Genomic DNA, 18,524 nt, shown 5'->3' with positions numbered 1-18,524 from the left:
AGGCAGGAGAATGGCATGAACCTGGAAGGCAGAGCTTGCAGTGAGTCGAGATCTCACCACTGCACTCCAGCCTGGGCAACAGAGAGAGACTCCGTCTCACAAAAAAAAAAGAAAAAAGGTCGGGTGCAGTGGCTCATGCCTGTAATCCTAGCACTTTGGGAGGCCGAGGTGGGTGGATCATGAGGTCAGGAGATCGAGACCATCCTGGCTAACACAGTGAAACCCTGTCTCTACTAAAAATACAAAAAATTAGCCGGGCGTGATGGCGGGTGCCTGTAGTCCCAACTACTCGGGAGGCTGAGGCAGGAGAATGGCGTGAACCCGGGAGGCGGAGCTTGCAGTGAGCCGAGATTGCCGCCACTGCACTCCAGCCTGGGCAACAGAGCAAGACTCCGTCTCAAAAAAAGAAAAAACAAAAAAAAGTGTCAGGATGTATCTACTAATAACAAGGACATTATACAAAACCACAACATGCGTACCATACTCAGGAAACTTAATAATGACACAATATACAGTCTGTAATCGAATTCCTCATAGTCCAGTAAGGAAGACAGACCTGTGAGCAGATTATACATATGAAAAAGACTTAAAGTAAAGCAAAGTGTAAAAAAGCTGTGGTCACATTGTGGAGAGAGGGAATTCTATCACAGAGTGGGGGCGGGGGGCGGGGGGCAGGAACCCTGAGGGAGAATAAAGACTTCAAAGATGAGAAAACATTTGAGTGGACTTTTTGAAAGATCTGAGAGACAGTTTAACAGGCTTAAAAGGAAAAGACTGACAGGTAGAGGGAACAGAATATGCAAAAGTAAGAGGTATAAAAAGCAGCTCCTTCATCAGGTCAAATAGCAAATGCATGCTGGGCTTAATACCTAGGTGAAGGGTTGAGAGGTGCAGCAAACCATCATGACACACATTTACCATGTATCTATGTAACAAACCTGTACTTTCTGCACATGTATCCTGGAACATAAAGTAAAATAAAATAAAATTTAAAAAGTTGAAAGAAAAGAAAAGAAAAAGGCAGCTCCTTACCACACAGATGAGTTCAGTCTTTTGCTGCCAAAGACAGGGAGAGGGTGTGTATAAAAGGGACTTTCCAGGGCCAGGCGCAGTGGCTCACACCTGTAATCCCAGCATTTTGGGAGGCCAAGGCGGGCAGATCACCTGAGGTCAGAAGTTTGAGACCAGCCTGGCCAACATGGTGAAACCCCGTCTCTTCTAAAAATACAAAAATTAGCCCAGTGTGGTGGCATGCACCTGTTGTCCCAGCTACTTGGAAGGCTGAAGCAGGAGAATTGCTTGAATCCGGGAGGCGGAGACTGCAGTGAGCCAAGATCATGCCACTGCACTCCAGCCTGGGTGACAGAATGAGACTCCCTCTCAAAAAAACAAACAAACAAACAAATAAATAAATTAAAGGGACTTTCCCATCCCTGCCATTTTCACAATGACTAATCCTAAGAACAATCCCTGATCCTAACATGGGCTTACTTGAGCTTGACAGTTCACCAAACGGTTTGACTTTCTTCTCCAGTTTATGCCTCACCACAGGCCCTTTCGTTAAGCCAGACATACATGACTTTCCTACTTGTCCAGTGAGGAAACTGAAACTCAGAAAATAAAGTGACTAGCTCAAATGCCACAGCTGGGGCTCAGAAGTGAAACCTGAGTGTTCTATTTACCAAAGTAACCTGGTTGCTTAGCACTTGGAAGCTTCTACCTCCAGAAGTCCAGACACCTCACCTGTACCTCTTGCACCACAGAGGAGAGGTCTCCTCCAGCTGTGTCCCCACTCCCCTAAAAGCCTTGCATTCCCCGCTGCAGGTTCCCTCTGACTCCACCAGGAGAAGAAGATGGCCTATGAAAAATCAACTGATATCTTTGATGTCTCCAGGTCAATGTTCCTGTATCCATGGCTGGAATATCCAGACAGGACCAAAGGTGAGGCTGGGATGGACAGAAATGGAGTCCAGAGAAGGGGACTGAAAAAGAAATGCTACCTGGCTCTCACTCCCAGGCAAGGGTCTAGGTGAGTTCAGCAAACCCATGGGAAACATCAGGGCAGGCCCTTGGACACTTTGATGGCTCTGCACAGTCCTCAAGGTAAGTCTCAGGCTCCTCAGCAGGGCCTACAGGGCCCTCTAAGATGGGACACCTGTGTGTCTCCCCAGTTTCTGCTCCCACACCTGCACACTGCTCTTTACCCTCAATTCTTGCACCTCCAAATCTTTGCATAGGGTGTTCCATGTCTAATACTCTTCCCCCTTATCCACATGGCTAGCTCCTGTTTGTATTGAAGACTCAGCTTGTGCAGTTCACTCTAGGAAACCTTCCCTTATCCTCCCAGCCAGGTTAGGTACCCCTCAAGTGTACCACCTGTGTCTACATCTATCTTCACATTTGCTTCCCTCTGTTAATCACTAAGAAACACTTTTGTCTCTCCAGCCAGAACAGTGGTCCTCAAAACGTGATCCCATGACCAGCAGCATCAGCATCTTGTTAGAAATGCAAATCCTCGGCCAGGCACAGTGGCTCACGTCTGTAATCCCAGCACTTTGGGAGGCCAAGGCAGGCGGATCACTTGAGACCAGGAATTTTAGACCAGCCTGGCCAACATGGTGAAACCCCATCTCAACTAAAAATACAAAAATCAGCTGGGCGTGGTGGCAGGTGCCTATAATCCCAGCTACTCGGGAGGCTGAGGTACGAGAACCATTTGAACCTGGGAGGCAGAGATTGACCTGAGCCAAGATTGTGCCACTACACTCCAGCGGCCCGGGCAAGAGAGCAAGACTCTGTCTCAATAAAAACAAAACAAAACAAAACAAAACAAAAAACACGAAATCCAAATTCTCAGACCCCAACCCTAATCTAGTGAATCAGATACTGTGGATATGAGTCCCAGAAATCTATGTTTTAACAAACTCTCCACGTGATTTTTTTTTTTTTTTTTCTAATTGAGGGTTAGGGGGCGGTCTCACTTTGTTGCCCAGATTGGTCTCGAACTCCTGGGCTCAAGCAATCTGCCAGCTTCGGCCTCCCAAAGGGCTGGGATTACAGATGTGACCCACCATGCCCAGCCTTTCCAGGTAATTCTAATGCACAATCAAGTTTGAGACACTGAATGACCCCAGTGGTTTTCACCCTCAGCTGCACATTAGAATCTTCTGGGGAGCTTTCCAAAATGCCTAGGCCCCATACCCACAGAATTTGATTTGATTAGTTTGATGAAGGACCTAGACATGTTCAAAATTCCCACAAATATTCTAATATGTACAGCAATGCTGCTGCTCCGCAAATCACATATTGAGTTAGGAAGGTAGTAGAAGGCTATGTGCCACTTAAAGGTAGGAATTATACCTTATCTCCCTGGTGCCTGGTAAAATATCTGGTAGTAGTAGTCACTAAATGCTGAATAAATAAATGCTCGAATGTATTTATTCTTTAACCCATCTTTGCAACTGCTCTTTTTTTTTTTTTTTTTTTTTTTTTTTTTTTTTTTTTTTTGAGTCTTGCTGTTGCCCAGGCATGACACGATTTCGGCTCCCTGCAACCTCCACCTCCCAGATTCAAGAGATTCTCCTGCCTCAGCCTCTCAAGTAGCTGGGACTACAGGTGTGCACCACCACCCCTGGCTAATGTTTTTCTTTTTCTTTTTTTGTTTTTTTGAGACGGAGTCTCGCCCTGTCACCCAGGCTGGAGTGCAGTGGCCGGATCTCAGCTCACTGCAAGCTCCGCCTCCCAGGTTCACGCCATTCTCCTGCCTCAGCCTCACACGTAGCTGGGACTACAGGCGCCTGCCACCATGCCCGGCTAATTTTTTTTGTATTTTCAGTGGAGATAGGGTTTCACCGTGTTAGCCAGGATGGTCTCGATCTCCTGACCTCGTGATCCACCCGTCTCAGCCTCCCAAAGTGCTGGGATTACAGGTGTGAGCCACCGTGCCTGGCTAATTTTTTTGTATTTTTAGTAGAGATGGGGTTTCACCATGTTGGCTAGGCTGGTCTCAAACCCCTGACCTCAGGTGATCTGCCCTTCCTGGCTTCCCAAAGTGCTGGGATTATAGGCAGGAGCCACTGCACCCAGCCTGCAACTGCTATCTCATTTGAACCACACACATACTCTTATTCCTCTTGCCAGAACTCAGAAAAGCCATGGCTCCTGTTCATCTGCCCTTGTCCTGCTACCAGGTAAGACCCCTTACTTTTGCTATCCTGGGAGCTGTATCAAAGTTAGGAGGGGCAGCAAACTATCCCTTCCCGTTAAAACCAGCTCATAGAACCCTGACATTCATCTCTTGTGCTCCCATTAACTCTGTGATCTTGAACAAGTCACTTTCCCCCTCAGAGCCTCAGGAGCTTCCTGTGTCACAGGCTAACACCTGACCACCTCCCTTTGTGGAGTTGTTATGAGACAAAGTCTATGAGGCCTTGGCTATACAGAAAGTGCTTACTAATGGAAGTCATTTTTATTAGTTAACACAGGGACAGTTAGCAACCCTCACAGTTTGGGTTGCCAGATGAAATATAGAATGACCAATTAAATTTGAATTTTGGATAAACAACAAATGGTGTTTTAGTACAAATGTGCCCCGAATATTTCATTCATTACCTAAAATCCAAATTTAACTTGACATCCTAGTATTTTTTTTTTGTTGGGGAGGAGGGAGCATTTTTTTTTTTCTTCCTAAATCTTCAACCCTACTCACTGTGAGTCAATGCTCCATTTTTTGAACTTATGCCAATCACTTGATAACCTTTACTATGATCTTCTCAGCACAAAGTTGGGAACCACAGCTGAAGCCTCTCTCCCCTGTTGCCCAGATCTGTTGCAAAAAGTGAAAGAAAGGCTTAAGAAGAGACAGGGATGAATCCTAGCCACATCTTCAGAGAAAGCCCCTGACCCACTCAAAATCCTCCATTACAGTGAAAGCTGTAGTTTCACAATTGTTTAAGTGATAGATTATTTTAAGAAAGTCTGTTTCCCTGCTAAACTGTTAAGTTCCATGAGGGCAAGGATAACTGCAACCCTAGCACCTAGCACAGTACCTGGCACATAGTTGGTACTCAAATAAATATCTGAATGAGCAACAGTCTGTCTTTTCCCCACCTTTATTCCACATCCTCCCCACACCTTGCCTTTTCATTTCCCTACCCAAATGTCATTTTCAAAGTGCTTTGAGATCCTCAACTAACCAAACTATGTGTTCAGATCGATTTACAGATCACCAGTGGCTTCACAATCTGGATCTCTTTTGATCTTTACAACAACCTTGGTAGGGACACAGAGCAAGGATTATTAGCTTTGTTTTACAGATAAGAAGACTGAGATCTTGCTAGGATGAAGTAACTTGCCCAAGTTATGCAATGGGTTAAGTTGTAGCTGTGACTCCAGCTCAGATGAGAGGCTAGAGGGCATCTGTCTCACTCTGCCCTTCCCTCCCTTTACCCCCTCCTCCCCATACCCCAAGTAAGGGCCTAGGGGACCCCTCTGACTGTTCTGCCACTTGCAACCCCCAGATGCCAAAGGAAGAGTTTCCCCCAAGTCCAGAGTGCTGGAGGCAGCATCCGAGCAAGCCAAACTCAGTCCCGTACTGCTACTTCAAGAAACCTGAGATCTACACGCACTGGCACGACCTGTATGATCAGCGAGAGGAACGGGAGGCTGAGAAGATGTTGAGGAAAATGAGAGATGACCATAGGTGTGTTTTGCTGGCCTCCATATTCTCCTCACTCTCCACATCTTCTAGGAAAGTAAGGAACGGCAAGGAAGGGGTGGGCCAGGGAGTAAGGCAAGTCAGCCTACAGGTCCCAGAGAGGAGCTTAGGGCGGCTCGGCTCGGCTCAGCTCCACCTGGCTTGGCTGGCTCAGATGGCTCTGGTGGATATCACCGAGTCCTCATCTGTCTTCCTCTGGTTCCATTTCTGAGCTGGGCCGCAGCCCTGTGGCAGAGGTGAGGGTGCAACCTGAGGAGGGAAGGTACAAGGGGACCAAAGCTGCCTATGCAATTTCTCACACAGGTACATCAAAGAGGGACATCAAACCCACATCCAAATGTTCCATCTCCCCATGAGCAAGCTGACTATAAAATCTGAGATGCGATCTAGGCCCTTAGAGCCTACCTGGGACCCCCTGAAGTGGCAAAGATTAAGGGTCAGGACCATGTGGGAGAGGACGTGGGGGACTCCCTCCCTCTGGGTGCCCTTCCCTTGGGCTCACACCATCCTTCAGCCCTCAGTCCTTGCCTGAAAAACAGAGGGAGGGTAGGAAAAGGGATTGGATTGGATCAGCTCCCTTTAGTTTGAAATTCTGTATTTTTCTCTGTCTTCCTTTCCACTGGCTGCCTTGGGTGGCCAGGAACTCACAAAAAGCCTGGAATCTCCCAGAGAGGATGAGCAATTCTATGCAGCACAGGTGAGAAAAGGCAAGGATACAGGAGGGTGGTTACAGCCAGGAACTGGTAGAGCTGGAAAGTAAAAAGCTGCTTGATGTGATGGTGGTTGTGGGGATGGTATTCCAAGCACAAACTCCAGCTGTGTCCAGAGAATGGTAACTCCTGGGGACGGTGTCCAGGGTTCCTTCTCTTTCCTCCATCCCTCTTCCTGCAGGCTCTGGGATGCTTACGCATCAGTGACAAATTTGTCATGAAGGCACTACAGCAGGTGGTGAGTCTGAGAACTGCTGGAGTTCAGGAAAGAAGGAAACAGGGTCTGAGATGTGTGGCACATGGGCATAGACAAGGCTCCTCAGGGTGCTAGGATGGCAGGTCAGATCCAGTAAGGACACAGCCGCCACTGTGCAGCATGCCCCCATCTCATGTCCTTGGTCTCTTAGAAGAGCAGCTGGATCTAAAAGATGGGGAAGGAAGAATCTGAAGATCCACCTGGTCTAACCAAAAAGACATTGGACTGAAAAGCCAGGAAAGTCTGAAAACCAGAACAGAGTACATTCTCTGCCTTAACTGGAAACACCACATATGTACACATCAGCTTACCACTGGGAACATGCATTCTTAATATCCATAATGTCATTTAACTCTTACAACAACACCAGGAATTAGTATCTGTATTTTTCTAAAAGAAAATGAAAGCTCTGAAAGACCAAGGGTCTTGCCCAAGGCCAAGTGGCTACTAGATACCAGATAGAAATTTGAACAAACATCTAACTCCCAACTGCATTGTTCCTTCCATTGAACCATTTTGCCTGTATTCTGTATTTGAGAATAGATAGGTCACTTTCTAGGCTTCAGTTTCCTCTTTTGTAAAATGAAAAGTTAAGCTGAGACAATCCCTAAAGCTCTGACATTGCATCACCTTATTATATGTTCCTACCACCCGCCTCTTAAATTAGGCCCAAACTGGTCCAGAGAAAGTAAAGTACGAGGCCTACCGAACCCTGGCCATCCTGGGTAAGTATGTCCTCTCTCTTGGTGGGGAGTTGAGAAAGTGCAACCACTTTCTTCTTTGGGTAAGGACAAATGGGTGAGGAGCATACACCTACTCCAACCTAGCATTTGGCAAGGCCTGAGAACTATCCCAGTTATGTCGAACCAAGAGAGGAAGGTAGGGTGAAAAGGGAAAAGAGATTAGAGAGAGGGAGAGGGAGGGTGCTTGGAATTGTGTTCATGTTCAGTCAGCTGCCCTGGTATCCTGGGAGGATGGGCAACACCGTGGTACCTAGGATTTGGAACTTAGGTCTCAATAGCAAAGTGGAGTTCAATAGGTCCTTGCAGAGAAGGGCAGTACCAGAGGCTCTGCCCTGACTTGAGGCCCCTCCCTGTCCAGGTTGCCTGAATAAGCATGTGATCCGGGCTCTCATCAAACAGCTGAGGGAGAAAAATGAGGGTCAAAGGATGGAGACTTTGACGGGGCTACGAATGGCTCTTAACTCCTGGGCTGCTGTCTCTAAAGACAAGGTGATTGGGAGGACAGTCTGTAACGGGGCAAAGCTGGACAAGGTAATTGATAGGTTTAGCTGGGGGTTGGGTGAGGAAGAAAGTAACCTAGCACAGCTTTGATAGAGGAAGACACTGTCCTTGAGGAGTTCCCTCGGAAGTTGAATAGAAGCATATGGCTTGGCCATTTACTAGTCCATTTCTGAAAAGCCAAATTTCAGAGCTGCAGTTTGTATTTAAAATGGAGAATGGAGACAGTACAGATGGTTCCAGATTTAGATGGTTTAACTTACGATTTTTTGACTTTACAACAGTGCAAAAACAACACACATTCAGTACACTCCTTAATTTACCATGGGCATGACATTACAACCTGATAAACTCATCCATGGGATGTCATTGTAAATAGAGGAGCATCTGTAATTGCCTGATAGTACTGTTGAGAGATAATGTATGTAAAACACCTAGTACAATGCCTATGCTCTTTCAGTGGTAACCATCATTATTACCATCATCTCTAAAATAACTTATTAAGGTAAAACCTGTCAAGAAGACACGGGGCCCAAGAGAGTCCTCAGACCCTACTGTTTTTTTCTCCTTTAGTGTTCTCTTACTTTGACCCCATCATTGCCCTATGTAAAAGAGAATCCATCATTCATCCATTTATTCAGCAAATATAAAATAAACAGCTATCATGTGCCAGGCACTGTCCTAGGCCCTTGGGATATAGCAGTGAACCAGACAGGCAAAGATCTCTGCCCTTATGGAGGAGGTTACATTCTAGTGGGGGAGACACATCATAACCAATAAATTTATTTTTAGAAAATTAGGCTGGGAATGGTGGTTGACGCCTGTAATCCCAGCACGTTGGAAGGCTGAGGTGGGTGGATCACTTGAGGTCAGAAGTTTAAGACCAGCCTGACCAACATGGTGAGACCCTGTCTCCACTAAAAATACAAAAAAAAAAAAAAAAAAAAAAAAAAAGCCTTAGCCAGGCATGGTGACACACACCTGTAATCCCAGCTACTTGGGAGGCTGAGGCAGAATTGCTTGAACACAGGAGGCAGAGGTTGTAGTGAGCCAAGATTGCACCATTGCACTCCAGCCTGGGCAATGAGAGCAAAACTCCATTTCAAAAAAAAAAAGGAAAAGAAAATTATGTAGTATGTTAGAGGTGACAGGTACAATGGAAACAATTACGTAGCAGGGTAAGTAAGAGTGATCAGGAGTGACAAGTGGGAGTAGGGATGGGTTGCAATGTTAAATATAGTAGACAGGGAAGGCTTCATTTAGAAGGTGCATTTGAGCAAAGACATAAAGAAAGTGAGTGGGTTAGCCTTACCAATATCTGAGAGAAGACATTCCAGGCAGAAGGACCAATGCAAAGGGAGGAGTATGTTTGGCATGGTTAAGAAAGCAAGAGGGCTTTCAAGCATGGCGTTTGGTTGGTGGGGACCTACACAGGTTCAACAAGGGTATCAAGAAGTGTTACTTCTCTTCGGGGCCCACCTACCCCCAGCCACGACATGATGCTTGTCTGCAGTGATTGCAAGGTGTTCAGATTTTGTAAATCTAAATGTCATAAAAACTATAAAAAGAAGCGCAATCCTCACAAAGTTAGGTGGACCAAAGCATTCCGGAAAGAGCTTACAGTGGATAATTCATTTGAATTTTAAAAACGTAGAAATGAACCTATCAAATACTAGCAAGAGCGATGGAATAAAACTATTGATGCAATGAAGAGAGTTGAAGAGATCAGACAGAAATGCCATGCTGTATTTATAATGAACAGATTGAAAAAAAATAAAGAGCTACAGAAAGTTCAGGATATCAAAGAAGTCAAGCAAAACATCCATCTTATCCGAGCCCCTCTTGCAGGCAAAGTGAAGCAGTTGGAAGAGAAAATGGTACAGCAGTTACAAGAGGATGTGGACAAGAGGATGCTTCTTAAAAATCTCTGTAACCATTTCTTTTATGTACATTTGAAAATGCCCTTTGAAGACTTGGAACTGCTAAATTATTAGTTTATTTTTTACATAAGGTCACTTAAGTGAAAAGTTATTAAAATATATCTTTCCTACATTGCCATCTACAAAACATCAGGTATTACGAATGTTAGATTTCATCTCAGTGTTAAATCTTCACTAATAGATTTATGTAAATCATGAAAATTCTACTTATAACTACAGAAGGGAATTGTGGACATAAAACGGTTATGCCATTTGGATAATGACATTAGGCAGCATATAATAACTAATGGCAAAAATCCATGGCTAGTGATATATAAAACAAAATATTCTTTGCAGTAAAATATTCCCTTTATTAATGTTACAGAAGGAGGAATACACCAAGGAACTAACAATCTGTATGACAGTGTCAAATATTATTTTGATTTTAATATTTCCTATTTTGGTTTATTTGCATCTTAGAAGAGCATAATGACATTGTTTGATGAAGCCTAATTATGCTGGACTGTTTTGACCTGGTTTAACTCTTCTGATAGGTAGTTGTGGATGTTGGGGATGAGAACTGAATAATCTTTGCCTGGAGTGACACTACACTCTAGAGTTTCCACTTTGGAGAATATTCAGTTCTAACTTGTGATTCCTGGTAGAACAAACTTTATTTTTCTAGCCTACCAATGATCTAGAAGCAGAGGAATCCCAGTGCCTTTTAAAAGTTGTTATGTGGTTTTCTTTTAAAAAGCTCGTTTTTGGAAAGTAGAATTTATGGGTACAACATCTGCTCATTATTTGCACATAAAATCATTTAAAAAGTTAAAAAAAAAAAAAAAGGCAAGAGGGCCAGTGTGGCTAACGTGAAGTAAGAATACAGCAATAAGAAATGAGGTCAGGTTAAAGAAGTTAGTAGGAGACTAAATCATATGTGGCCTTCCGGGCTGTTTTTTTTTTTTTTTTTTTTTTTTTTTTTTTTTTTTTTTGTGAGACGGAGTCTTGCTGTGTCGCCCAGGCTGGAGTGCAGTGGCGCGATCTCGGCTCACTGCAAGCTCCGCCTCCCGGGTTCCCGCCATTCTCCCGCCTCAGCCTCCCGAGTAGCTGGGACTACAGGCGCCCGCCACCGCGCCCGGCTGGTTTTTTGTATTTTTAGTAGAGACGGGGTTTCACCGTGTTAGCCAGGAGGGTCTCGATCTCCTGACCTCGTGATCCGCCCGCCTCGGCCTCCCAAAGTGCTGGGATCACAGGCTTGAGCCACCGCGCCCGGCCCGGGCTGTTTTAAGTACTTGGGCTTTTACTCTGAGTGAAATAGGGAGCCAATTGGGTGCAGTGGCTCAGCCCTGTAATCCTAGCATTCTGGGAGGCCGAGGTGGGTGGATCACAAGGTCAGGAGATCAAGACCATCCTGCTCAACATGGTGAAACCTCATCTCTACTAAAATACAAAAAAAAAAAAAACCAAAAAAACAAAAAACTAGCTGAGCGTAGTGGCGCACATCTGTAATCCCAGCTACTTGGGAGGCTGAGGCAGGGGAATTGTTTGAATCCGTGAGGTGGAGGTTACAGTGAACCAAGATCATGCCACTGTACTCCAGCCTGGCGACAGAGCAAGACTCTGTCTCAAAAAAGAAAAGAAAAGAAAAGAAATAGGGAGCCATTAGAAGTTTTTGAGCAGAGGAATAACATGATGTAACTTACATTTTAAAAGGTTCACTCTGACTTATATGCTGCAAAAAGACTGGGGGTTAGGGGCCAAAAGTGTAAGCAGGGAGATCAATTAGGAGCTACTGAAATAATCCTGACGAGATGTGATAATGGCTTGGACCATGGGGATCCCAGTGGAGTTGGTAAGAAGTGATTTAATTCTGGATATATATAATTTTGGGAGTTTTTGAGATGGGGTTTCGCTCTTGTTGCCCAGGCTGGAGTGCAATGGCACGATCTCAGCTCACTGCACCCTCTGCCTCCTGGGTTCAAGCGATTCTCCTGCCTCAGCCTCCCGAGTAGCTGGGATTACAGGCATGCACCACTATGCCTGGCTAATTTTGTATTTTTAGTAGAGATGGGGTTTCTCCATGTTGGTCAGGCTGGTCTTGAACTCTCGACCTCAGGTGATCTGCCGGCCTCAGACTCCCAAAGTGCTGGGATTACAGGCTTGAGCCATTGCGCCTGGCCTCAAATGCTGGATATATTTTGAAAGCAAAACTCTTGACAGGTTGAATGAGGTGTAAAAGACAATGAGGAAACAAGGATGAAGCCAAGATTTTTGGCCTAGCAACTGAAAAGATGAAGTTGTTATCAACTAAGGTTGAGAAAGCTGTAGAAGAGGTTTGGAGTTTGCATCAGAAATCTAGTTTTAGATAAGTTATGTCTGAAACATCTACTAGAACTCCAAGGGAGGCAGTAAGTAAATGGTTAGATATACAATTTGGAGTTTAGGATTGAAGTCTGAACTAGGGAAGGAAATCTGGGAGTTGTCAGCATATGATGTCACTACACTAGATGAGATCACTGAGCTTTGGGGCACCCCAATATTAGGAGGTCAGTGAGAAGGGAAGGAACAAGTAAATACTGAGGAGTGGCCAATAGGGTAGGAAGACAACCAAGAGTGTGGTGTTCTGAAAATCAAGTGAAGAACATACATCCAGGAGAGAAGAGAAATCAAACTTATCAAGTCATGTAAGGACTGAGAACTCATATGTGGATTTAACAATGTGGGAATCATTGATTATCTTTCTTTTTGAGATGGGTCACTCTGTCGCCCAGGCTCAACCGCGCCCAGCTGAATCATTGATTATCTTAATAGAGCCATTTTGGTGGAGTAGTGGAGGTGAAAGCCTGATTTGAGTGAGTTTAAGAGAGATTGGGAAGAAAGAAATTAGGGACAGCAAATATGGACAACTTTCCAAGTTTTGCTAGAAAGGTGGTAGTTGGCACAGAAGTAGAGTCAAGAAAAAAGAAAACAGCATGTTTCCACACTGAGGAGTAATGATCCAGTTGTTAGAAAAATAAGGACTTTGGGCTGGGCGCGGTGGCTCGCCCCTGTAATCCCAGCACTTTGGGAGGCAGAGAGGGGCAGATCACGAGGTCAGGAGATCGAGACCATCCTGGCTAACACGGTGAAACCCTGTCTCTACTAAAAATACAAAAACAAAAAAATTAGCTTGGCGTGGTGGTGGGTGCCTGGAGTCCCAGTTACTCAGGAGGCTGAGGCAGGAAAATGGCATGAACCTGGGAGGTGGAGCTTGCAGTGAGCCAAGATCGTGCCACTGCACTCCAGCCTGGGCAACAGAGCAAGACTCCATCTCAAAAAATAAATAAATAAATAAATAAATAAGGCCGGGCGCGGTGGCTCAAGCCTGTAATCCCAGCACTTTGGGAGGCCGAGACGGGCGGATCACGAGGTCAGGAGATCGAGACTATCCTGGCTAACATGGTGAAACCCCGTCTCTACTAAAAAATACAAAAAACTAGCCGGGCGAGGTGGCGGGCGCCTGTAGTCCCAGCTACTCGGGAGGCTGAGGCAGGAGAATGGCGTGAACCCGGGAGGCGGAGCTTGCAGTGAGCTGAGATCCGGCCACTGCACTCCAGCCGGGGTGACAGAGCGAGACTCCGTCTCAAAAAAAAAAAAAAAAAAAAAAAAAAAACAGAAACGATGTGAATTAGAAGAGTGAGAAAGAGAACTGCCCAGGGAAAAACAGTATGATTACCAGGCAGCACTGAGGGTCTATATGAGGTCTGTGTTCACATGTTTTAATAAGATCATTCACTGCCACAGTGTTTTTCTCCAGGAAGTGGTGGCACAAAGTGGAGAGTTGGATTTAGCCAGGATTGTAGTTCTGTCCAGGGAGTAGAATGAAGCAAGAGTGGGTAAAGAAGTTGAGGGTGAGGAAGGGGAGTGATTACAGCAGGATCATGGAATTTAAGCTGGGTCATGAGGGACGGAGGTGTGGAGGAATGCAAAGGTGGCAGGCTCAATGGATTATTAGTCCCTTGTGGAGTCAAACAATTGTTGGCCTCGGGAACTGGAAAAAGAGGTGATGGTCAGAGTGGGATCCATGAAATGGAGATTATGGAGAAGCTGCATTTGTGGGTAATGATCAGGTCTCTCAGTGGGATGGCTGAGGCAGAGAAGAGAACAAGGATATCGGAGGAGAGGTATGGGATCACTCACATGTATATTTTTTTAAATGACAGGAATTAACACAGAAGAAGTGTTGAAGAGAGTAACAGTGATCCATCCATGAGATAGTTATAGAGAAATGAGATCTGACCTAGGAGCAAGTAGGTGACAGCAAGAATAAGTTAATTGGGTGAAATAATCTGATGCACAAGATTCATTTTAGGGAGGCAGGTGAATATAGTCTGGAAGCATAAAGCACAAAGCCTGGCTAAATACATAGCCCCTCCCCCTACCCATTTTGTGTCATGTCTCCCTCACAGAGGACTCAAGTCGGGGATGAGGGCAAGCTGGTGCCTGTACTACAGACACTGATCAAGAAGTCATCCAGTGAAGCATCTCTGGAGGCAGCCCTGTGCCTGGGTTTCCTGAGGCCTCGCAGCAACATGGTCCAAGAGTTCTTGTTGCAGTGCCTGTGCCAAGGACTCAAGACCCAGCAGATGAAGGTGTGAGGGGCGGGAGGCTGGGATACCTGGGGAAACAGAAGCTGCTGCTGAATTGTGTGTGGTCTGGATCCTGCCATCCTAGTGGTGGAGCACTGCAGGATCCTCTGCGTGCTTATAACTATGTCCATGTATGAGTATGGGGTCATATAGACATATAAGTGTACATGTGTCTGTGTATATTTGATAGGTATGGGTGTTCATTTATGTATATGCACACATGAACTTCTGTTCTCAAGAGGCCAAGAGGCAGGAAAAAGGACCTTAGCTGTTCCTCACCAGTTCTAGGCTCAGACCTCAAGTCCACCTGGCCACACAGATGATGCCTATAGGCCCTGTACACCCTGCCCTACCCTGCCCTTCATAGGCACTTAGGATGCTGGTCAAGGTGATGCATGTGCACTCAGCCCCAGTCATCAGGGCCATCCTAGACCAGCTGTGTTCTTCCAGTGTCCTTGAGGTAAGCTCTGGACTGCCTGTACCCTTCCTTTCCCGGCACTAGGATAGGGTTAGGGGATGAAGAAGGGAATCCATCTTTCACACCTCCCCTCTAACCCTCACCCCCGACCTCAGGACCGCTTTGAAGCCACCCAAATGCTCAAGACCATTGGGCTGGAACAGATCCAGGCACAGGGGCTAGAGGAACTCACATTTAACCTGCTCAGGAAGAAGACGCATAATGAACCCTTCCTCGTAAGTGAGACCAAAGCTCCCAAGCCCAGAGACACCCAAACCTTTCTCTTTTCCCAGGAGACCTCCCCTGGCTTCCCTCAAAGTATCATGTTCATCCTGACCTACTCTTGTTCAACTAACGCAGTTCATGTTTTCATATCACCTTGCCTTTGCTCAGGCAGTTCTCTCAGGTTAAAATGATCTGAGTCATCCTTCCTTCTATAAGGTAAAAAACTGTCTCATACTATTCACTCGCACCAGTAAGTAACCCCTCTCCCCTTCTGCCTACTAAAAATACTGTATGGCTCCTTCAAGACCGATCCCAACAATACCTCCTATGGGAAGCTTTCCCAAATCACCAACCAGCATTAATCCTACCTTCCTCTATGTTCCCTTGCTTTTGTATTTACTATAGCTTGTTATAAAACTAGGTGTTATATTTCTAAAGACATTTTTTAAAAAATATAAATCAGATTGTGCCTTCTCTACATAAAACTTTCTATTGGCTCCCAATGCCCTGTGAATGGCTTATGTTGCTTCCGCAGCTCAAGCCTGCTTGCCTCTCTAGCTTCACCTCTCATCATTCTCCCCGCCAAAACCACACACCAACTATGCTTATGACAACCATGTCCTGATTTATACCTGTTGTCCCAGGGTAATTAGAGCACTCAGAGTGCTTGGAAGAGTCCATTTGGTCACCTCTCTGAGCTAAACTATTTTCAGCTCCCCATCCTCTCTGCACTTTCTCCTGCCTCCAGATTTTTGAATATGCTCTCCCCTCTGCTCCTAAAATCTGACCAACCCCAACCATCTGCCTAGTTAACTCCTACTCACCTTCCAAGTTTCATTCAGCTCAAGTATCACCTCTTCCAGGAAGTCTTCCTGGCACCCAAGACTGAGTTAGGAGACCCTCCTATGTGTACCCTATGCAGTACTTTAATTGCCTATTTACTTGTCTGCTTCCTCCACCAGACTATGAGCTCCTCAAGGCAGGGACTCTATGTAGCACAAAGGAAATGTTCAGTAAAGATTTGAGAGGCTCTTAAGTGTACACCCTTTCATTCCCTCTCTCTGTTGACTCATTTTGATCCCTCTGCAGGCTGTGAGGCAGGCTGTGGCTCAAACTGTGGAAGAACTCAAGTTGAAGCCTATGATGATGAACTTGGTGGAGGCGTGAGTGGCCTGGGAGCTGCCAGGGCCAAATCCTAGGTGTGGGAAGTGGGCAGAGGGTCAGTGAGAGCATCAGTGGGAAGGGGGCAGAGGGTCAGTGAGAGCTGAGAACCTGCAGTGCAGCAGATCCTGAGCTCTCCCTTTCCTGTGCCCCTAACCAAGTAACTCTTTGACCCCTGAGCTTTTGTTCATCTGTAAAGAGAGAATAATAATACCTACCAAGGTTAGGTATAGGTTGCTATAAAGCTGAAAATATGACATGAAAATAACTTCTAAAAGTTCTGGACAGTCCTGATCATCATTCAGTGCCTTCTGGCAAACTGTGGTGCCTCTTTTTCCTCTCCCAGCCCCTTTTCTGATCCAAGAAACAAGAGAAGGAAATGAATGAAATTAGCATCACTTTGCCTAATTCACTCTGGACCTAAAAAGCAACCAGCCTCCCTTCCACTTCCCCTACTCCTTAATTCAACTATAACATACTCACTCCCTTCTACACAGACAACTGATGAACCCAGATGCCACTGCACGCCAGGAAGCAGTCATCTCTTTGGTAAGGCGGGCTCTGCTTCTCTGACCCAATTCCTGTGTTGATGGCAGGGGGAGGAGGCGATTGAGCAGAGTCACTGAGGGGAATAAAGGCCTGTAAATTTTGGGGAAGTTGTTTATTTTAGAATTCCAGCCCTACTGAGAGTTAAGATAACCTTTTCTTCAGGGTTGGGGGTGGGTGGGCTAAGGGACAGAAGATTGATGTGAGCGGTGTTGCTTAGATGCTGCCGAAATTGTCGACTCCTCCTAGCAAATATGGGCATTAAAGTCCCATGTAGTGATCCCAAATGGCAAGGAAAGGAGTATCTCAGCTGGTAAACCCTATCTCCCCGCTCTCTATGCTGCAGAGTCTCACAAAGGGGCTAGAATGGGAAAGAGTATAAGGCGTCTTCCTGGGGCTGACTATGTAGGCACTCTCACTCTGCCTCTACCAGGGTGTCCTGGGGATCCGCAGCCCACAAGTGTTCCACTTGCTCCTGGATTTACTAGATGCAGAAAACCACCAGGCTGTGAAGAAGAGTGTGAGTAAGGCATTCCTGCCCATCTTTTCCTCTTCTCTATCCCTCCCTCCTCCAAGCTTCTCCCACCTATCTCACCACCATTTACTCCTTGTCAGGAGGAGAGGGTGATGAGCCCTTAGACACTGTCCCTTGACCTTGTTCCTTGGGGCCACAGTGCCCTATGGCTAGAATTCCCCCTTCCTTTGGGTGTCCCCTCTCTGGAGTCTCCTAGCCTGAACCCAAAGTGAGCCAGCACTAGGACCTTTGTTTCAACGCAGCTACAAGAAACATTAATCCTTTGTGCCTCAATTGATCCCTGGATCCAAAACAAGCTGAAAAACAAGGTTCTCTTTGTATATGAGGCACCTAAGACCAATGTGAAGGTAGAGCCCACAAGGTTCCGGAAAGAGCCTGAGAACCCAGAAGAGTTAACTATTCAAGACTTTCGACTTGCAAAGCTGAACCCCTTGTTTACTGCAAAGTGCATCACCAAAGTAGGCCAAAAGAAAACACCTGCTTTCCCACCGTACTGCTTGAAACCACGAAAACATAGGCCACAGGCCATAGGGCCCTGGCAGCCAAGGATCAAGAAACAGCTCCGGGTCCTTGCTGAAATTGCCAAATAAGTCAGTTCTTTGGGCCTACTCCCTGACTCCCTCCCTAAAGATGCTTCTCAGGCTCCCCTGAGAAAACAATCTATACTTACCTTCCATGAATAAACAAGTGTCACTCTACCTACCACATTTCTCGGAATCACTACTGCCACTTCTGTTCATCAGAAGCTCCACTAGAACACAGGTCTCCTCACTCCGGCCTGTGTATACTTTCCACTCAGCCACACGCCCTTCTACCAGAGGAAAGAGGGAAGGACAGAGTCAAAGCTTCTCTGGACGGCCAGCCTGCCTCCCTAAATCAAGTGCTTATCTGTGTCCAGAATTTGATGGCAAAGCTAGAGAGGAGTCTCTGCCTAGATAGAGAAAACTAGGAGAAAATGCTGGAAAGCTTGGATCACATCCTCTTACTAACTTGCCCTCACCCCTTACCTCCCTAACAGTGGTCAGGAGATAATTAAGCGTTAATCAGAACCAACCATCCTCTCTGCTGCCTCTTCTACCTAGGTACCTGCTTTCTACCCTTTCCTTTGAAAGACCCTATTTACTCTCTAG

The 18,524-nt window shown here is 45.9% G+C and overlaps 1 protein-coding gene and 1 pseudogene across 3 annotated transcripts; both read left to right on the top strand.

Annotated features, from left to right (window-relative positions):
• The first annotated feature begins 1,704 nt into the window (after positions 1-1,704).
• HEATR9 (HEAT repeat containing 9) lies at positions 1,705-18,101 on the top strand. Of its 3 annotated transcripts, none has more exons than XM_010385189.2 (15): positions 1,705-1,941; positions 4,141-4,190; positions 5,520-5,701; positions 6,020-6,152; positions 6,357-6,413; positions 6,608-6,664; positions 7,350-7,407; positions 7,784-7,914; positions 14,291-14,473; positions 14,838-14,930; positions 15,044-15,163; positions 16,242-16,315; positions 16,811-16,862; positions 17,293-17,379; positions 17,637-18,101. In XM_010385189.2, exons 1-15 carry the CDS (start codon positions 1,854-1,856, stop codon positions 17,982-17,984), a joined length of 1,713 nt encoding a protein of 570 aa, XP_010383491.1. In that variant the 5' UTR covers positions 1,705-1,853; the 3' UTR covers positions 17,985-18,101. The 3 variants fall into 3 exon arrangements, with proteins under 3 accessions (XP_010383491.1, XP_010383490.1, XP_030778945.1); XM_010385188.2 differs by having other exon boundaries at positions 7,784-7,956; XM_030923085.1 differs by lacking the exon at positions 6,020-6,152 and having other exon boundaries at positions 1,854-1,941; positions 5,520-5,714.
• On the top strand, positions 8,135-9,917 carry LOC115894806 (annotated as a pseudogene).
• Positions 18,102-18,524: the final 423 nt, after the last annotated feature.

This window comes from Rhinopithecus roxellana, chromosome 19 (assembly GCF_007565055.1).
Source record: "Rhinopithecus roxellana isolate Shanxi Qingling chromosome 19, ASM756505v1, whole genome shotgun sequence".
Classification (NCBI taxonomy): Eukaryota; Metazoa; Chordata; class Mammalia; order Primates; family Cercopithecidae; genus Rhinopithecus; species Rhinopithecus roxellana.
Note: the sequence above shows the minus strand (reverse complement) of the source record. Positions and strands in the feature narration are given on the sequence as shown.